General features: G+C 42.6%; 1 protein-coding gene across 4 annotated transcripts in view; it reads left to right on the top strand.

The window, feature by feature from the left end:
- Positions 1 to 18,190, top strand: part of AIG1 (androgen induced 1) — a 163,913-nt gene extending 145,723 nt beyond the window's left edge. For all 4 annotated transcript variants that reach the window (XM_086631201.1, XM_086631199.1, XM_086631198.1 and 1 more), the window contains 3 exons: positions 4,028 to 4,143; positions 14,271 to 14,434; positions 17,573 to 18,190. In XM_086631201.1, the coding sequence (XP_086487327.1) occupies positions 4,028 to 4,143; positions 14,271 to 14,434; positions 17,573 to 17,610 (318 nt within the window). In that variant the 3' untranslated portion in view covers positions 17,611 to 18,190. The remainder of the gene's footprint in view (positions 1 to 4,027; positions 4,144 to 14,270; positions 14,435 to 17,572) is intronic.
- Positions 18,191 to 18,849: the final 659 nt, after the last annotated feature.

Below are 18,849 nucleotides of genomic sequence, written 5' to 3'. Positions count from 1 at the left end.
GCAGCACACACCTAAAATGGGGAAGCACAGTCCTTCATCAAAGCTCAACTTGCCAAGCCAACACTACAGATGTGCTGCCTATTTGTAACGTGGTTTTCCAGTCTCAGATGTCCTTAGGCACGTATATACCACGTGGGGGATAGTACGTATTTTAATAATACCTTTTAAAGAGTCATTAATGAGCAGAGTTTCTCTCAGGAAGCGGTGGTTCTAGGAATCAATCCACCTGCAGCAGTCAGGGTGGCTTTTTTTTTTGCAGCGTGTGCTAATTCAGCTTCACTCAGAGGTTGCTCCTTTGGAGTCAGTCTCCAGAGTGTTGTCTGGATCGAATTCTCCATGTGAGAACCTTCCCGCAAATTCCACCTGGGTTGAGTTGGTTTCTCCCTGTTTTCGTGCATCGTTACCAGCAGCTGAAGGTTTGGCAAGCCAAATTTCTTCCCCGCTTGTAGGTGATGGGACCTGGGGAAGCAGCGCTGTGCGGAGGACACGAAACGGGGAGGAAATGGCAGCTTGCTGCTCTGCAGCGACCAGCACCTGCCAGCAGACCCAGTAAGATCTGTCAAAGGCCCCTTCCCCGCTGCGGGGACAGACAGTGATGGGGCACGAGGGACGTGAGCAGGGCGATGCTGTGGCCACGTAACAGGGGGTTCGTTAGCATAGTTTTACTACTATTATAATACTATGCTAGTCATTATACTCTTAATTATAAATTTTCTCTTTCTTAAAGACTTGAAATGGTGCAGAATAACACCTTCTGGAAAGCTGTTACAGCAGCTACTCATCCTCACCATTTAAACCTCTTTGTTATTCAAACCTCCTTATTCCTTAGTCTTCTCTCAAGTAAGCCCCTGAAGATATTTTGACAAACAAGGTGAGAAATGTTGTGCTGTCCTCCAGCATATCAGTAAAAGAGATCAGTCCCAGAGGTACCAGTTGGGCATCTTTGATCAGCATGGCATGATCTTTAACAAACAGGTCCAGGAAGCATCAGTGTTATTTTCTCTCTAAGCCTCAGATTCTCATTGACCCAAGCTTATTCCGAAATCAGGTGGCAAAAATGTTAGAGGGCATGAAATTTCTGGCCTCCTGCAGCTTTCCCAGCCCAGATGGATCCAACTCCAAGCGTATTTGACCCCTGCTCACCTTCACTAGGCTTCAGTCCAGGTGCCAGTCTGATTCAAATTTAATATTTATAGCTCCAGAGTTTTAATTGGCACTGTTTGACAGAAGGTATCTTTGCCTACAAAATTTCATGTCTTTTAAATTACGGGGTTTGGAGGGGCTGAAATGTAGGAAGGGGAAATTTTGTTTTGGTTGTAGTTTGAGTAAGGCATCTGAAACAGCTTTTTAGAGAGGCAGTTTCACTTGAACATTTTAAACCAAAACTCATGCTCTGGATTTGTAAAACTGCACTGTTTGCAGGTGGCATCGACATCTCAGCCAACGATTTCATCTTTGAGATCGGCATCTCAGCGACAAACTGAGACTAAAGCTACACATCTCTGATTTTCTCCTTGCGCTTTTAATTGCACTGGACTTTTGACGGGATTTTGTACATAAACTCTTTAGTGATACAGCTCGTTACCCTCTTTTTTGCCTCCCTTACCTTAGAAAAGTGCAGAAGTGAGAATTTAGGAAAATGATGACCTATTTTATTGTATAAACACAGGGGTTAGGAGGAGGGAATGGAGAACAGGACTCTAGATTAAGAGTTGATTGCTGAAATTATTTTAACTACCTTTTAATTGGCGAGCTGTTGAGTTGTTATCATCAATGAAGAGCACATCAACAAGCAGCATCTAAAGCTGCAAACATTTCAGTGGAGAAGCAGAGCTCACAAGCTCTGTAACCATCATCCATATAGTGAAGAGTTAAGACTAAGTGACTGGATCCCAAGAATACATCATACAGGAAATATCAAAGGTGGGGTTTGGAGCTAAAAGTCTTTGTTGTCTTCTGTTTTTTCTCTGAAGAGGTTATGAAGGCGGATTAGGAGACGTTTGCACAGCCCCCCAGCTACCCTGCTCTGGGGGCCGTGCACAGGGAGGTTCTGATCTCTGTCTGAGGACCTTTTTCATGCAGATGCAAGAGGTACGGGTGAACCTCCAGGGCTTGCTTTGCTGTCAGTCCCTTTTAATGGCCTCCCGAGGTCCTGCAGGCTTTGTCGGTCTCTTGTCTAATAGTGGGCACCTCCATCGCAGACCACACGTAAAACATCTTTGCATTCTCTCGGTGCTGATTTATAGTGTTTGAAGGGATGGGGTGGAAGAAGTTGTTAAAAGATGAAGAAACTGAAAGCTCCCCTAACTGCTGTATTAGCCACCTGACATTCTCCAAATGCTAGTCATTAATTACTAATGCCTTGAAAATCAGAGCAGTTATCCGATTCAGATTATGTTACATCTCTGAGCCAGAGCATTTCCATTATCTTATCGTTTCCCATTCAAACAATTCTTCCTTCACAGTTGTTCAAGGCTCAGACCCAGCTCTGGTTCCTCTCGTTTGGACCTGTTACCCGCGCAAGGGTATTTTTACTCCATGCCTGTCCTGCCTTCACATTGGTGAAAATCAGCGTGGGTTTACAGTGTAATTATTACTAATTTGGCCATCCAGCTCCCCCTAGAGCTACATGTGGACATCTGATGGCAGAACATGGCCGACATAAGCCATAACCTTCTTTTCCAGTTGGTGAGCAAGAGTTGGGGAAGGATTGAGCCTGGTTTATGGCTTAGACTGCCCTTGCAATCCTTGCTCCTGCAGACCTCCCTGTGGACCGAGCAGGAGAGTTCACAGTCACAGTCACACCAAGCCCCGGGGCCAAGCTCTCAACCAGTGATTCCCTTTATACACCAGTGATAACTTGGCCCCATGGTGGCAAGGCAGGGTATGTTTCTGCAGTCGCCAATGACGCTGGTCCCAGGTGAGCTGTGCATTCAGAAATGATGGGATTTATTTCCTGGCACGTTCGTGCTTTGCTTATGTATATTTTCATGCCTGCCAGCACTCTGAAATCTAGACATCGAGTGTTGGGGGCAGGCTAGATGCAATTTTTCGTGCTTCTGACATTAATTGGATGAACAGACCTCCTCAGAAGGGGCAGTGTAGGAAACATGTATGGAAAAATGACAAAATAAGGACTTTCAAAGCTAAATAAAGACAAGTGGCTGAAAATGGTTTTTACAGCTTTGGCTTTCATATGTTTCATTGGGGAATCTAAAACCCATTTTGCACAACAACTAACAAATTAAGATTCACAACACCTTTCCGAAGAAGATAATTGCTCCTGTCTTACAGATGGAGGAACGGAGGTATTGAGGCTATCGTTTGAAAATCTGTCCCCTGTTTTCAACTCCTCATGTTGAGATACATTTAAACCTAATTCTCAGAAGCATTAAATACCTCCATTTATATTCATTCATCTGCCGTTGTTTGTGCCTAGAGTCTCTGAAAAGCAGATGCATTGCCTCCTAACTCGAATGGTCAAAATAACTTTGTGATGTGGCAAAGATCACAGAGCAATGGCGAGGCCAAACTGAGGCTGAGACCCATGTTCCCTCATGCCACATCCTGTTTTTACTCACTGAGTATCTGTCTTGCATTCCTGGCCGAAAGGAAAAGCACATTCTGCTCACTCAGAGGCAGTGGAACAGGTTGCCCAGAGAAGTTGTGGCTGCCCCATCCCTGGAAGTGTTCAAGGCCAGGTTGGATGAGGCTTTGGGCAACCTGGTGTAGTGGAGGGTGTCCCTGCCCATGGCAGGGGGGTTGGAACTGGATGATCTTTGAGGTCCCTTCCAGCCCACACCATTCTGTGATTCTATGACTCAGTTTTCCTCTGCTCTCTTGAACAATCGGATGTTACTGTGATGATATTGGTTGACTTCATAGAGTCATTTTACCTTGTCTTTCTAGACCATCCAGAACTTGTCTTCAGGTTTTTGTGATTAAGTTTCTTATTGTAGCACTAACATGGAAATGCAGGATCATTTGTATCACCTGGTTTTCCCCTGTTGTTTTGGTTTTTTTTCAGCATACCACGGTTTTGCCCTTTGTATTAATCGAAATGAGAACAACGCATCATCAGTATCCCAGCAGGAGCTGTGGACTGGCTGCAGTGTGCACCTTCGCTGTTGGCTATATTTTATGGTAAGGGCTGTACACGCTGAGTTTTGATATTGTATTGGGGGTTTTGTACTGCTAAATTTGGGCACATATTTCATTATGGATATAATCACTAACAGATTCACGCTGCATGCCTCGTTTGGTCCAAGACCTGGGCTTTGTCTGGTTTCCCCAGTTGCTTGTATTTTTAGAAAGTATATGCCAAACCTCACACAACAGGAATTTGTTAACAATCCCATGTAAGCAGTGGTCTTTCCAAGGGTACATTTTTCAACCTTTTTTCAAGCTAAATGTTTTTCTTGGACCTTAGTTTTATTGCTTAGGGTTTTTGTTCTATCAAATAAAATTGAGAATAGGCAAGTGATTTCCTGCATCAGTATTTAAGTGGCAACAGAAAAGATAGAATGCTTTTTTCTTTACTAGTTCATAAGTTCTTTCTGTAAAATTGATTACAGAATAAGACAGTAATCCAAACACTCTGAAGTTTTTGTTTTAAAAATTGCAAATGTTTGTGAGAAATTAAACTAAAACAGGAATAACCTTTCTTACACAACATTAAATTAAGTCTTTGGGCAGTTTCTATTAAAGCACCTGACTTGCATGACAGAGCTAATTTACTTTGGTCATTCTAGCACTAAACCTTTGTTTTCTTTACAATGCTCCTTTGACACCATATATCCTTTATCCTCTCTGCAAACATTTCATGACCCCTTGTTTACTTCTCATATTCTCTCTTCTCGCCTCACAACACCCTTCTCTCAGCTAAGAGGATATTTTCCAAAACTGGGAATAGTACTGCTTTTTCCACCAGTCTAGTGAGATGGAACTTAGGAGAAAGGAATACGGGCTCAAGGCAGTACTGTCATACTGCTCCAACTGTGCAACTTGCCCCTTTGGTGCAAGGAAAGAGAGGCTGTTATTCATACACATCCGTGCACACTGAGTGATCATAAAATGTTAGCAATCCAGCTGAAGTGGGATATTGTGTCCCAGGACAACAGTCCCATTCTGCCATTTGCTTTTATAAACAAACATATCCTTCTTAAAAGAAGAATAATATTTGTAATTGTGAGATAAGAACAGCCTCGTGCAAAAAGGCATGTAATGATTCCTTCAGGAGAAAGAATTATTTTTTTTAACTCATATGTAATAGTGCATAACTGTGGTATTTCTCGACCTTACTCTGAAGGATGCCTAGAGACGGGTTGGCAGAGTTACTGTACCTCTGATCTGACCTCCTATGGCAACTCCTGCTTTCCCAAAATCATCTGAGTAGACGCCTGCAATAGGATTCAGTAAGAACAGAAAATTGAAACAATCCGGTTCTGCAAGTGAAACAAAACCAGAGGTGTCTTAAAACCTTTTAAGAAGCTGTTATAGTGTCAGTGAGATGCTCACATGGCTTGATCCAGCCTACTACAGTGCATCTACATCCTACAGCTCTAAGTACAAGGGAAAAGGAAATTGCAGGACAAGTAAAACAGGGGAAGAAGATTCTGCATTAAGAAATTAACCAGTAAGCAGATACCCAGCTACAGCCTGTGATCAGCTCCCTTTGCTTTTGCTTTTATTGGCTTTGCCCAGGTGTACATTATTTCCAAAACAGAGAGGGCTACTCTCCAGTGACTCACCTGCTTCAAAGTTGGGATTTCTCTAAAGTTGGTCTGAGGCAATTGCTTATTCAGCCTGAAGGTCATGCTCCTAAATTCTGCATTTACGGCCCATTTCTTCTACTCTTATTAAAGAAAGTCTTTGAAGAAGACTGGGAAGGAGACACAGGCTACATTGTGCTGTCATCTGCAAGTTCTGCATCTCTTCAGCCTACAAGGGTTGTCAAAGCCTCTAGTCCAAGACTTGGTTGAGGCTGCAAGCTCAATCACATCAATGCAATCTATCTGACATTCACAGGTTGGGAAAATCTACCAGAAGGTATGAAAAGTGGGGGTTTTTTCATCCATCTCACTCAGAGCATGCCTGCCTTTCACAGCTGAGGTCCACTGTCTCCCTGCTGCTAAGTGACTACATTGAAGTAGAGACCTTAAGCGCTTAGAGGATTTGGAACTACTTAGTTCAGATTGAGTGCCCTTGTTGGTGTACCCTTTAGACCTCTCAAGGTTAGGACAGTGCATTAAAATGAGACTACACCTGCAAATGACCTAGTTACACACAGCCTGGTGGAACTTCCTTCCCTTGTACCTTTGATTGTCCATGGGTTCCCTGATGAGGCTTAGTTCTTGGTTTATATCTTTTTTACCAAGAAGTTAGGGATCTGCTGCTTGAGAATTTGTCCTTCTCCCTACATCATTTTTAGAATCATAGAGTGGTTTGGGTTGGAAGGGACCTCAAAGATCGTCCAGTTCCAACCCCCCTGCCATGGGCAGGGACACCCTCCACTACACCAGATTACCCAAAGCCTCATCCAACCTGGCCTTGAACATTTTTCCCTCAGTGGAAGTGTTTTCACTGCAACTCTCAGTATAAAATGGAGACAGTTGCTAATCAGATGTTCACTGTGTTTTGCCCTTGAATTTTGAACTCTCTCCCCACCTCACCTGAAGCCTTTTTACCATGCTACATGATGTATCTATCATGTCACGCTTTGTACTCTAAAGGAGCATACAGGAGAATATTGTTTAGGTTTCATTCTGTTAATGTGTTTTTTTCAACTCCATGTAGAGGAGGGCTGTTTTATTTCAGATATGGCTGAATCTTTCACATATGGAAAAGATGGTGGAGTAGCAAGCTCTTATTTTATATATATTTGATAAATGAGAAAACAGGCAAAGAGTTCTGAATAGAATCACTGAAGTTGGAAGAACGTAGCTAAATAACTTGATATCCCTGGACATGATTCAGAGACATGTTATCTGAGAAACATCCTTTCTTGAAAAATAAAACCTTTTCCTATTTTTCGTTCGTTTTTTTTGCATTCTCTCGCTTCAGTCAGAGAGCATTTAAGTAGGCACAGTTGGCTAAAGTGCTCTCTGTGAGGTGGAGCTCTCCCTAGCTCCTGAGGAGCTGTGCCCAGGCAGAACGTTCACAGACTTGCATTGCCTGTCGCAGACCATACATGGACGTTGAGGATCAAGGCCATGGAATAAGACAGGAAAGGCCGATTGGCTTTATTTAGCATGGCTTGAAAAGGTCGCAATTTGTATTGAATTGTTATATCTAGAAAGTGCTAAGAAAACCCAAGAGCTTGCCAGAACTACCAGAAAATACTGCCAATGGGTGTATGGAGTTGGTTGTCAAGAAACAGAAAAGAGCCAGAAATGTGTTGCTTCTTGTAATAAGAATGACCTCATGGTAACTAATATCAGAGCCTAATATGTCCCTAAAATAAACTGAGACAAATACGTTTATGTAAAATGGTTTTCTTGTTCCCTCTGCTTTTGAGTTCTTGAGGATGCCAAGAAAACAGACCCTAAGAACCTGACTCCACTGCTCTAGTCATGCTGGGCTACGTGTTTGGGAGCAAAAGACTTGATCTGCTCTCTTGTTGCTATCTCAGATCCACTAGGAACTGCCTCCACGTGTGCCAAGCTTGGACTTGATTTATGTTTTCATTCTTGGATGAATCTACTTAAAGAGCTCAGGTACCTTTAAACTTTCATTTGAAAATAAAGATTCTCTTGAAGTGACTTTAGGAGAGTTCTGTAGATTTGCTGAGGGAGAGAGTTTAGATGGGGTAATTTGCTGAATTCTTCTTGAATGAATTTAAGAAAGGAGTGTACACTGAGAATTTGGAATGAATTTGAGATCGATGCTGCCAGCCTTGCTGTAGGATTTCCACTAGTGATTCTCCATAGAGGGAGAGGAAGATCAGAAAGAACAGATGTTGGCAAAAGGGATAAGGGCGCGGACTGCTAGGACAAACCTTGACATTCAGAAGAGAGATGTGGAGAGTTAAGAGCGTGAAGCTTGGTGGGAACTGACAGCCATGTCAATAAAGAAGGGCAGGATTAAGAAACCAGAAGGATTTCTGAGATTGCTGGTGCCGATGGAGCAGGAAAGACGAAAGCATGGCTGTGGTAGGATGTACTGAGGTCTGTATGTAGGGAGGGGGTCATGAATGCTTTTGGAAGTGAGCACTGGGGATGGAAGTTCAATAGAGATCAGAGGAATCAATGGTTGAGTTAAAAACAAGTGAAAACTCCTTGAGGCAAATAAAAGAGATGAACTAGAACCAGGGATTAAAAGAGGAAACATGCAGCTCACAGGTCAGCAGCTTGGAAGCCGAAATCTTGCAAGTAAGTGGGAAAAGCTGGGAGGGAGAGAGAGAGACAGGCTTTGAAATTCTATGATTCTATGAAATCAGAGTGGCAGGCTGATGGAGAGGTGAGTGATAGATGAGACAACGCAGAGGAGGAGAAAAGAGTTGGAACCAGAGCTGCTCAGAACAGGAAAGAGTAGGAGGAAGTAGAAGCAGCAGAAATAGGCCAGGAGAAGATTAGCGTCCCCTGTACCTGACCCAGAGGGTGAGTGGGAGAGCAGAAGTGCTTTCAGTGAGAGAAGGCTGCATGGATCCTCAGCTGTTAGGTCTGGCATAGCCGTTACGGACTGTTACATCCTGGCTGCCCTCCACCTCCACATCCTCAAGTGTTTCAGTCAAAGCAACAGTATAATCACAGATGACATGCATGGATAATACATTCTCACTTGCTTCTGCAGCTCCTTAAATATAGCTCAAGAAGGCATAGCAACCATTACTATATTTAAAATGAAATATTATTTATAAAAACAGATTACTTCCAAAGATGACAACACCTTGCAGCGAATCTGCGGAGTTTCTGTCATTCTAGCTACCTGTACATAAACACGAATTTCAGCTAAGCTTTGTTCATCCCAGAGGGTGCCAGCACCGTGTCATGCTGAGTGTGTTTTGCATGTGACATTATTTGAAGCTGCAGTCTTCCAGGGTTTGCCTTCTTCTGACTGCAGAAGCCACTTCATGCCAGTAGCAGAGTCCTATGACCCACATGTTGGTCAGCACCACTCAGATCAATGGAGAAGAATCCAGCATAAAAAACTGGAACGAGAGGAGGTGATTGCTGTTATTTCCTAACGAATGACTGCTTATTGAACTTATTTTTAAGTCTTCAAAATTTCTAAACAATGTACATTCCTAGTGTAGGTGACTTAGGCCTGGCTGGCTGGTATTATAAGCAACCCAGCATCTTAACGTGGCTGAGATCTTAACAATTCTCATTGAAAGCAGAACAAGCTGTCCTAGGGGTTTTTTGGGGGGGAGGAAATGAAAAAAAAATCATAAAGATCTAGGAAAATGTGTCTCACGTCACTCAGTGTTAGAAACCAAAAGGAAAACAGATTTAGTGTGGGTCATTGTGCTCCTGCATCAGAAAGCACAGGGTTGGTCCCTACTCTGTAACCACAGATGATGTGTTCATTCACGTTTTGAATGACTCAGCTGCTGTAAGCCCGTCACCTCCTTTGGGAGACATTCCACAATTTAATAGTTCTGGGTAAAGTTCACACTTTCTGTGGAGAAAGAAAAGAGTGATGCTAGGAGAGATCATTAAATAAAAGCGTAGAAAATGCCCATGTTGTGTTGTTTGGTAAAGAGTAGCCACAATGGGAACTGGCCTACGATTTGTTTGGGACCAAAGATTCAGCCTTCCTTTCTGCGAGTCACTGGAAACCTGAACAGCACAGAAGGTGTGGGAAAGGATTTGTTGCTGCAAGAATTGACCAGAAAGGAACTGCCATAGTAGATCAGAGTAGTCATGTATCCAGGCTGTAGCTGTAGCTCATGTTAGACACTTCAGGAGAAGATTTTGATTAGATCTAAGGAAGAAATTTTTCACTCTGAGGGTGGTGAGGCACTGGAACAGGTTGCCCAGAGAAGTTGTAGATGCCCCATCCCTGGAAGTGTCTAAGGCCAGGTTGGATGAGGCTTTGAGCAACGTGATCTAGGGGAAGCTGTCCCTGCCCGTGGCAGGGGAGTTGGAACTGGATGATCTTTGAGGTCCCTTCCAACCCAAACCATTCCATGATTCTATGATTCTGAGATTTAGCATGCCATTTTGGAATAACCAGCCTGTAAGGGAAGTTTTCTTCCAAAACCTATGTCAAAAAGTAGATGCTTGGATCCTTCAGTCTTGATGGTTTATATGCCTCACACTCTTTGAATTCAAGCCTAACCGTACACACTCTTAGTGCTTGTTCAGTCTCCTGACTTCAGAAGTTTGCTAGAGTTGCACAATACAGCCCAGAGAAGAGGAGTGGACTAAGTAGACTTCCAAGCTTGTATACTTCAAAACTTTTTCAGATATCTTGATTTCAGTGATGTGTCACTGAAAGATAAGGTAGAGCATTCCAGAGGTTAATTAGGCATCATTCAGAAAGATGCTTGCGTTATCAGATTTGGATTTCTTGTCTCTGAGTTCTGTTGAAGGGCTTCTTCAGTTATGAGGAAGAGCACTGGGAGCTCTTCAGCCACTTTATGAAATGCATTATTATTCTGTGTCTTCTTATTCACCGCTCTTGAAAAGTTACACAGCCCCTCATCTACTCGTTCCTGTTTCCAGAACACGTAGTACTGATTGTTGTTTTCTGCAGACTTCGCTGAAGGACTCAACTTGGGCAGGAAATGGGTGGAGACCTTCAGAGTTGGAACCACAATGTGCCGCCAAGCTGTGCTGCCTGTGCAAATATATTCAGACTCCTGGGTCTAAGAGCAGCCTTCACGAAGGAGGAACCATTTTCTGCAACGTGTCTCCTGTTGCAAAATCTTTCAGGTGTCGTGGTTATCTGCTGTTCTAGCCACACGTTGAGCTTGCTTCCACCAGGATGTAAGTTTTACGCATGGTGCTGTAACAGCTGTGTTAGTCAAAGCGACAGGTAGAGCACACATAAACCACAAGGTTCTGACGTTTTTTTGTGATTACTCTTCCTCATTAACAAAAGATCTGTAGCCAAAGAATAAATGTACATGTATCTCCTCTTCCTAGTTTTCATTTCCTCCTCATTACTTTGATAGGAGAGATGTACAACATCTACTGTGTACTAGAAGTGAAAAACAGCTACAAAGTCAAATTTTTTGACAGATTTTTTAAAAGGAAGCAATATTGTGTGTTTTCAAATAGCTTTTTCTGATTTCTACACCAGCTGGTAGAAAATTTCCAAAAATCACCACTTTTTTTTAACAGACATTTTAATTTGAATACAATGTGTGAATATTCCCATTCCTTCTTTCCTCACCAGTTCTAACAAATGGCTAAATGAGCTCTATGACCCGTAACACCTTCATCTTTGAAAACACGTGGTTATATCTACACGGGCTGCCGCGGAACCAAAACATAGGGAGGTTCAAGTTAATTTTATCTTCTCAAAAGTAGCCGGTCCAGTTTTGGCTTAAACTCCTTCTCCTCAGTTTATTTTTATCTAAACGACCTATTTTTTTATACCTGTTCAATAACAGAGTCTTAAATTGGATCTGGAATTGAACTCCTAAGTAAATCTTCATGCGTGCTCCCCTGTGCTTATCTAATAATGAGGTTGGACAGGAATAATGACTACTAGAATTGCAACGTTGAAGGCATTCATTAGCATTAGTAATCAGCAATCTTGTGTGGAAGCTTTATGCCAGTGGTTGATCACTCCTTTATTGTGTGGCCTCAAGATAGCTTGTGTTCAAGCAGGAACAAGCCCACTAAGCAAGGCCATCAGGTGAGGTTTCCATGGCAGCAGTCATCCTTTTTAGGCTGGCCAGGGAGGTGGTTGAGTCCCCATCCCTGGATGTGTTTAAGAATAGGGTGGATGGTCTACTTGGGGATATGGTTTAATGGGGATTAGGGATGGTTGGACTCGATGATCTCTAAGGTCTTTTCCAACCTAGAAATCTATGAAATCTATGAAATCCCTTTGCTGCTCCCGTTTGTGGTGTGGACAAACCATCCCAATGTCATGAGCGGCGTGGTACAGCTCATTTTAAGGAGTTTCAGGGCAGCTGATCAGGTGGGTTTGTGACCATTGTCTCCCAAGTGGTGCTCGGTTCCTTCATGTGCTCAAAGCTTGAGTTCCTCTGGTGTGGCTGCCCCAGGGACAGTTGAACGCACGGGCAGCATCACCAGGCAATGAAGGGGCTCCCATGCTGGGCAGCAGAGAGCAGAGTGCACGAGCTGTACGCAAAGGCTCTGCACGAACCAGAGATCACTGATACTCAGGAGCTCATCAGGGACTCGTCGGTCGGAGTTAGAAAATATTTCCTCTTTCCAGCATAAATGCATGCTGGTAAATGCCACTTCTGCTTGGTTCATGAAGTTGGCTGCGTAGGTGCAGTTTAGAAGGTCCCTTGAAAAGTCCCTCTGTAAAGGTGCTTTACAGTGCTGGGCAGTTTCTTCACACCAGAGAAAATAAGTGAAAAAGAAGCACTGGCCTTTTTCCAAGTTTTTTCCTTGGAACTTGTTTTTCACAGAATGCTCAGCAAACGCAAGCAAATTACACTGAAAAACATGAGGCAATAATAGATGCTCCCTGCTAGGCCAGCCTGGGATCAGAGGACATCCCATTACCTTCTACCCAACTGTCCTGTCTTTTTCTTTGATCAAGAGGAACGTGGTGTCCCCTGTTACCATGGGTTACACAGGAACCCTGTATTTTTTGACAGATACCTTTATCTTGTCAGGTTAATTCTGGTACAGAAGAATTGGGGGAAATAACTGTGAAGTTTGGAGATCGTTTTCCATATGTGAACTCATGTGGAGAAAGGGTTTTTAGTCTGCATTTAGATCGTGCAGATGAATTTACTGACACATGTAAATTCCTACATGAAGTGTCTAACTGTTAAGGGTTTGGCTGTAATAAAATCTTTCCTAAGGAGGAGGGAAGCTATGACAACCATGTGCATTTCCAGGGTGATGGAGAGTCATTAAACAGGGATTCTGTACTCTCCGTGTGACAGACGGTTATGGTGATGGTTTTGGGTGGGTTTCTGTGACTCTGCCCTTCAGGAGCCTGTGACCATTGAGCGAGTGATCAAAAGTCTTCCTTGTAGATGCCCCATCCCTGGCAGTGTTCAAGGCCAGGTTGGATGAGGCTTTGGGCAACCTGGTGTAGTGGAGGGTGTCCCTGCCCGTGGCAGGGGGGTTGGAACTGGATGATCTTTGAGGTCCCTTCCAACCCAAACCATTCCATGATTCTATCTATGATTCTTACCTTCCACTTACTGCAATGTATGGACTCGTTCTGCTCCCTCTGACTTCACCACTCACCACATCAGATCCCAACGCAAAAGCTGTCCCTTCGGAGGGCACAGGTGTCCACTGCAAAAACTCCTGCTCAGAGTGCTTCTTCGGGCGGCACTGCGGGCAAGCTGACGCCCTGTCTCTTGGGTTGGCATACCAGCAATCTCCACCGTAGCTGAATGCTAAAAATCTTGGTGTCACCAACAAAGCACCATCATTCCTTTCCCCTTACTGTATATTAAGTGTGGAGCTAGGCAGAATTTCACCAATGAAGTGGTTCCTTTTTTCTTTTTTTTAAAAACATTTATGCTATCTAGAGAAAAAATATTAGATCCCAAGTGATACCAGGTAGCTGAAAGAAAAGGAGGAGCAGCCTAAAACACAGGTGCTGAAGAAATTATTCTCTCAAAGAGAAGCTGAACCGTATCTTTCTGGCAAACCCCAAAACTGACGCATTGGCCAGGTGTAGCGAGGAGAAGCAACGGAAACACACAAACGTGTACAAAATGAAAGAAGGACACTGTGGAGAGCAGAGTTGGGCTGTGCAGGAGAGCCTGGAGAACCCTGAATGCTCTTTGGGTAAAGAACCTGCTTGGAACAGAGGGTGCTGCCGTTCCGGTCCCGCCGCACGAAACAGGGGTGTGTGTTGCTCATAGATGTAAAATGCAGCAAGGAAATACCTGCCTACATCAGAACGTGAAAATTGGCCAACTGCTCATATGGAATTGGAAACAAAGCAGTAGGATTGTGGGAAATCAGTCATAGTTTTCATCATTTCTGATGTCTGCTCTGGGTGGATGTCATCCAGGTGCTCCAGTTCAGTTGCAACTTGCATTTCTTTCAAATAATTACTTTCCAGGTTACGGTGACCAAGCCTGTAGCCCAAGCTACTCTGGAAAAACAGGGTTATCGGAGTCAATACTTGTTATTTTTGTTTTGTTTCAGGGTGTGCTGGATTCACCACGTTACAGGAGTGTGGGTGTACCCGCTTCTTGAGCACCTCAGCCCAGGTGTCAAAATAATCTTTTTTGCAGCTGTTACTGTAGTAATTAACATATTCTACTTGGTGGGAGAGGTCTTGAACAACTACATCTGGGATACCCAAAAATGTGAGTATTGTTTTAGGAATATTAACTCATGAAATACACCATCAATACTTGAGTATGCTCCCCTGAAAGTCGAGAAAGTTTTAAGCTGGTTATAACAAAGGAGAATGACAGAATTTCCACTGAAACGTCTTGCTTGGTTGCCCTTAAAAGCAGCCAGATGAACAGAATGGCTGCTGAAGATCATGATGAGCTATGAATATGTATTCTTTTTTATAACATCTAATACTAATTTAAGAGCTGTTGGCAATTATCTCAGAGGTTTATAACCTGCTTGGTTTACAACCCACTTATTAGCTGATGAACCTTATTAAGTGCAGCTAGAATACAGTGTCATTTGTGGGAATGCTGTTAATAGTAAGCTTAGACTCAGAAATAAAAATATATCCTTGTAGTGTTTTCAGGTATAAGGTGTTTTCTGCTTATAAATTTACTCAAGGAAAACGAGTATGTTCGTGTCAGTAAAATAATAGGAATGAAAGATCACCTTAGTGCAGGGAAAACCTAACTCTGCAGATTCTACATCATCTACCCTGCCTAGGCCACCCGATGCTGAGTAGAGAAAAAGGGAAAATATGACAAACACAAGATTAAAAGTGGATTCCTTTAATCTATGAAAGATGTTTTTCATTTGTGAAATTTCCTGAAATAAGCAAACAGCATCCATGATCACCACAGTGACAGATGACAACTGGAGTGAAATCCCTGCTCCGTGGGAATTCTGTCGTTACGTTCGTTGAGCCCGTAACATGTTGGGACCATATGAACAGCCTGTGTCCCCTTTTCGGAAACTTAGTGTGCACACACAAGTAGGTTCACGTGGTGGCTTATTGAACACACAAATCTCTTTTAACAAGTCCTCCAGGACCGGGTAGAACCTCATGTCAGAAGCTCAAAGCAGTTTTACGTGCCGTTTGCTCGTATTAGCACCCGAGTATAAAGTGTCTTTTTGGTTTTGCTCTAGAACCAGCAATCATTGGTCACAGTGTTCAAGTTTGGTTTTCAATCTTCAGTTTGATGTCACATTCACATCTATTTACCTTATTTAAGTTAATTCAGGAAGGAAGTTTCTGAAAAAGGCAGCTGCAAGGAATAATTTCACTTAACTTAAGTGCCATATGAAGAATAATAATGCGGTAAAAAATCACATGTTCTTACCAAGTCCATGAATATGTAAATGGTGGAGAATTTCCCTCACTGTTCCACAGTGTGCAGAACAAAATCCCTGGTTCTTGTGGCCCTCCACCCTAGAAGAGCTGGTATCAATCAGGTTGTTCTTCCGACCTCTTCCAAGGTTCACCATGGCATTATTATCCTCTCCATCATTTCCTTGATTTGGTTAAAGAATAATTATTAACACAAAGTCCTTTGTGGCTGAAGCACTTGGAAACCAGAAACCACCCTGAGTCACCTGCTGGTTTGCTGTGCTTGAAACACCTTGCATGAACCTAACCTGAAGCATATGGCAGGCCCACCACAAACAGCAGGGATGTAAAAGCGTGCCAGTCTGTCCCCATGTGAGACTTGGGAAGATATTATTTGAAAACTGTGCATTTAAAAGGGACTTTTGAGCAGTAAGCTTGCAAATCAAACCAGTCTGCCATGAGAAGATTTCTGGGGTGAGAGGGGGTTGGTTTGGGTTTGGAGTTTTTTCTTTTTCCTCTGGAGATGCATTAAATAGAACCTCACTACTGACAAAATGATTTGCAGTTAGTTTTTCCAAGTTAAACCACAAACATGGTAGGCAAGGAAAAATTTGCCCTTTGTACAAGCCAGTGTCTGTCCACAGTTTTGAGGGTATCTGCTTTCCTGCCAAACTATTTGATGCATCTGCTTCGTAAGAAAGCAAAGAGGCTCTTCTAAAAAGGCAAATAAACCAACTCATTTAAAACTATTGGAAAAGTTCCTTCCAGCAGAAAGCAGAAGACTCAAGATTGGCTCTGGAGCAGCCTTGTAAACCCACTGTAATCTTTTGGACCCGGTCTCTTGTTTTGGTTGTTAAACCTTCAGCTGTGGCTCTTCCATTACATGGGTTTGCCAGCAACACCCATGGCCATTGTGCTTGGGCTGCTGGCAATGCACAGACCCATTTGTTTCCTTGTTGCTTCTTTCAGCAAGGCAGCTCTGCAGTTGTGCTTGCTAACTGCAGATGGGTCTTGTATTGGAATATTAGAATTATGTTTTTAAAATGAATTTAGGTGTACCTACCATCTATGTGTATATTGCATTAGCAGGCAATCTAACTTGTGACTGGATTTTCCTCTCAGCATTCTCAAACATTGCTTCTCTTTTGCCTTCAGTCCTCAGAAGTCTTTCTTTTCCAGCATGCAGCAGGCCTGAAAACCTCCAAAAGAAATATTTGTGTTTGAGATGTCTGGCAGAGAGGGCTTAGTCAAAAGAACAATACTTTTGTCAGATACCAATAGTAATTCATTGTCCAGGAACAGGCACATGAAATAGCTGAATGTTTTCATTGCCAGAAAAAACACAATCTGCTGCCCAGCCCAGGCTTTGCTCAGCATAGAAAAGAGACAAGTCCTGCAGCAAGGATAAGTTCTTTAAGGAGCCCTACAGTCAGCTCAGCCCTCCCGATGCCACTGCCAGACATGGCCGTGGCAAGAAGAGGGAGGCACCCTATCAACAGTCATTGCTTCTTCATTCTTGTACTCTCAAAAGAGGGAGATGTACTTGCAAATGTTTAAAAACCCGATGTTGAAATGGAGGTGGGGGTAAAGTTACTGGATTCTGAAACACAATTTTTAAAACTTGCTTTCAGATAAAGTCGGCAAGCTGCTTAGCTTCAGCTATAAGAACATCTGCTTTAATTTGCTTGTAGGTGAGCAGAGGAGGTGAGGGAACTGACTGTGCCCAGACCCACGGCAGGGGGTCAGGCTGGTTTGAAAAGGGTCTGGAGGGAGGGTTGTGCACTTGGTTACTGGCCAGCCGCTGCCATCAGGTGTGCAGATGCTCTTGTCGTTGGCAGCAGGCGAGGTGACATGCAGGAGCACGAGAGCAAGGAGGGGAGGAACAGCAGCAGCAAAGGGAAACGAAAGATGAATGCGTTAGAAGAACCTCTCTCAGTAAACTCTCCGTTTTTACCCGTGGAGAGATTTTTAAAAGCTGTTCTCCGTATGGTTTCAGGTATTGAAGAAGGAAAAGAAAAGCCAAAACTGGACTGAACAACAGAGGTGACATGGAATATTGTTTATGGCTCCATGGAAGATTTCTCATCCCCGACAGAGGCTGGCATGGAGAGGAACCTTTTGGAAAGGAGGAAGTTTAATGACCCCTCTGCTCAGTGCAGGGATATTTGGGGGATTTATATGGGGAGAAAATGATTTTAGCTAAGAGTAATGGTAATGTTTCAATCTCCATTCCTAGTTCTCCATGCTTGCATGTGATGTACACATATAAGATGTATTTTATCTCCACAGCATTCTCAACGTGCATTTCTTGCATCAAATAAGTCATTAAATCATTAAGGCATTAAATCTTCTCATTTCCAATAAGAACAATGGGTCCATAATCTGTACTGTTTGAGAAAAGCTTAACCAGATAGGTCTAATATGGGGAAACAAAACAATCGTATATCTTTCAAAGTACAGTGTAAAAATACAGTAGAAGTTAATTGCATGAATGTATCCGAAGAAGAATTCAATCTGACCGAAATATTAATGAACACAATGTAACAGCTGCCTTAAATCAGTGATGTTAATAATTTTATCAGTCCAATAAAATCTCGTTTGCTGTGTTAGACTATCCGAGTATGATGCAACATTTCTTAAATAGGCCTAAATAAAGATCGAATTATCCCTGCGGTTCTGTTTCTTCATGCTGATTCTTGAAATTCTAGATGGATTGATGGCATTTGAATGATATATTTTTGGGTTTTCCAGTGTCAACTGTGAATGATATTATTTCTACATGAGGATTTTTCCTCTTAGTTTCCTAGTAAAAGACCTGATCCTGCGTTTTCAAGTTAAACCTGTGCCTGATTGTATTAGGAATTCAGTTGCAAAATACTAGCAATCGTTTAAACTTGACAGGATTCCATTTAATTATCAGACAATCAAGAAGTCTGGAAGGCAGAAAAATTGTCTAGAATTAAAGTGAATGGAATAATTTCCAGCAAGAAATTATTTATAAAAAAGTAACTTTAAGATCCAAATGTCTTAGTATTCATATAAGATATTTATTCATTAATGTATTTAGGTGTATTTATTTTAACAAGTGCAGAGCACTTCGAAGATGTATATTGTTAATGTGTGATGTTTATTAAAGGGATTACTGCAGAGTTTTAATATGACTTAACCATGTTTTTCTGCTCTAGGACAGTTCTGGGGGAAATGGATCTCATGCAACTCACGACATGCCTCCACAGTATTTTGTTCAATGTGCTTGTATTTATGTGTACACTG

The sequence above is a fragment of the Tauraco erythrolophus genome, chromosome 2 (genome assembly GCF_009769465.1).
Source record: "Tauraco erythrolophus isolate bTauEry1 chromosome 2, bTauEry1.pri, whole genome shotgun sequence".
NCBI classification, from domain to species: Eukaryota; Metazoa; Chordata; class Aves; order Musophagiformes; family Musophagidae; genus Tauraco; species Tauraco erythrolophus.
Note: the sequence above shows the minus strand (reverse complement) of the source record. Positions and strands in the feature narration are given on the sequence as shown.